We start from the raw sequence: 2,430 nt of genomic DNA on the forward strand, positions 1-2,430 counted from the left end.
AGCACAGTGAGGTCAGGCTCGGTGACTGGCAGTGTTGCAATCCAGACCACCTAAACTGAGACCAAGTCACTACCAAGACCAGAGTGTATCAAGACCGAGTCAAGTGTGTGTTTGGAGGGGTTGACAATAAATTAAATTAGAAAAGAGTCAAGTTATTGGTTGCATTTAAGGCAGGAAGTCTTACATCCAATCACAGTAATGATGTCAACACATAAATCAGACTATGCACAGGCTTAGTGATGGGTCTGCAGTTGAGGTCTGGACCGTTCTGGAAATAAAGTAAAAATCCAGAGTCCTCTTCATCCCAGACTGAGTAAATCCTGCCGACTCCGGGATGGGACCGAGACCTTAAAAAGTGGTTATCACTGGGCCCATTAGCAATACAGATTTCAGTGCCACTTAAATGCCTGCTCTGCTCTCTGAAACAGACACTAGAGGCATCAGAAGCCTCGCTGCACGGGACGCTAGTTACCAAGTCACTCAGCAGCAGGTAACGTTAGCCTACCGTTAGCTGGGAGCTGGATTAAACATGTTTCCAATGCTGACAGCTAAACGGTGTAAAAGTGTGACTGGATTTACCTGAAGAGGGACGTCCTACAGTCTGCTGCGGACCACCCAGACGGTGCGTTTATTTGAAACTGGTAACCTAAGATATTTGGCCTTACAATAAACAAGCGTTTTTTTAAGGCTGCTTTTTTTTGGTTCATGCAGCAGCACCCTTTTGAAAATATAATTTTAGCCCTATATCAGAAAAACCCCACACAACACCCAACCGCAATATCGAGTGCTACAAGATGGCTGGGTTGGAAACGGAGTGGAAACTATGAGCATCAGCACTGGTGAACTTCTATCCTCACCTCTCCTCCTCTCCCTCCAGGAGCTTGCGGTAGGCGTAGATCTCCATGTCCAGCGCCAGCTTGACATCCAGCAGCTGTTCGTAGTCGTTGAGTTGCTGCTGCATCCTGGCCTGCACTTCCCGGACCTCGCGCTCTTTGTCTGCCAGCAGCCTGCGGCTCCGGTCTTTCTCCTGAGCCAAGGAGTCCTCCAGCTCCACAATACGGTCGCGCCAACCGCGAGTCTGTGTACAGACGGGGAGGTTAGAGTCGGAGGTGGTCATGATGCACAAACACTTAGCATACATCATCTAAAAACCTTCAATAAGACATAAATATATAGTATATATATATATCAATACGCAGATAAAAAACAAACCCACTGCACGGTTTAACCAACTATTTGACTCTTCTCCACAGCAGAGATCCTTTTCCTTTCCCACATTGCTTGAAACCTGCGGCCTGCCTTATAACGCAAGCATCCTCCTTCAGTAGTTCTCATGTAATTGGGCTCACCTGGAAAACTAATCATCACGTGTCGTCATCTCACATCAGACAGAGAGCGAGACAACGAGCTTCTGCAGCTTGTTCAGTTAAAGCTACAGTGCGTAGTTTCTGTCGCCATGTCCACATGATACAAGCCTTCCGTGACCGTGCACCCCCCTAGTAAGGCACTAGAGTTTTAAACGGGGATAACAATGCTGATAACGCGGTAGCAACACTTTTCAAAAGGCCACGTAGACAGAGCTGGCTGCAGCTGCAGGCGAGCTGCTATAGCATAATGACGAGCTGAAAGGCTCTGCAGCTTGGCTACACTTCCTCTGAGACACACTATACGTGTCAAACTCAAGGCCCGCGGGCCAAATCTGGCCCCTCGCTAATTTTAACACGGCCTGCATATCAACTTGGAACACAAGTAATTTTGGCCCCCAGAAGCACAGAGGTTTCATATTCAGGTTGTGAGGTCGCTGCTTTTAAAAATGCATTCATTGTTTTTCAAATTCAATTTAATGATGGCTAAGGAACTTTTTCCATTACTTTCTCAGGGCTTTAGGACACATGCATAAATAGTGTCATAAATATTTGACTTTTTCCATTAAATAAGAGAATGTCTATACCCTCTACATGTCTAGCCCCTTGATTTGATTCGCATTTTCGAGTGAGAGAAGTTGAGTTTGACACTCCTGTGATACAGTGGTGTGAAAAAGTGTTTGCCCCCTTCCTCATTTCCTGTTCCTTTGCATGTTTGTCACACTTAAGTGTTTCGGAACATCAAACCAATTTAAACAATAGTCAAGGACAACACAAGTAAACACAAAATGCAATTTGTAAATGAAGGTGTTTATTATTAAAGGTGAAAATAAATCCTAACCATCATGGCCCTGTGTGAAAAAGTGATTGCCCCCTAAACCTAATACCTGGTTGGGCCCCCCTTAGCAGCAACAACTGCAACCAAGCGTTTGGGATAACGTGCAATGAGACTTTTACAGCGTCCTGGAGGAAGTTTGGCCCACTCATTTTTGCAGAATTGTCCTAATTCAGTTACATTAGAGGGTTTTAGAGCATGAACGGCCTTTTTAAGGTCATACCACAACAT

The 2,430-nt window shown here is 45.3% G+C and overlaps 1 protein-coding gene across 1 annotated transcript in view; it reads right to left on the minus strand.

Annotated features, from left to right (window-relative positions):
• The window catches only part of lmnb1 (lamin B1), an 11,546-nt gene that overhangs the window by 1,256 nt on the left and 7,860 nt on the right, over positions 1 to 2,430 (minus strand). Inside the window, exon 6 of the mRNA XM_034896967.1 lies at positions 858 to 1,078. Within this exon, the coding sequence (XP_034752858.1) occupies positions 858 to 1,078 (221 nt within the window). The remainder of the gene's footprint in view (positions 1 to 857; positions 1,079 to 2,430) is intronic.

Source organism: Etheostoma cragini, chromosome 16, assembly GCF_013103735.1.
Source record: "Etheostoma cragini isolate CJK2018 chromosome 16, CSU_Ecrag_1.0, whole genome shotgun sequence".
Taxonomy (NCBI): Eukaryota; Metazoa; Chordata; class Actinopteri; order Perciformes; family Percidae; genus Etheostoma; species Etheostoma cragini.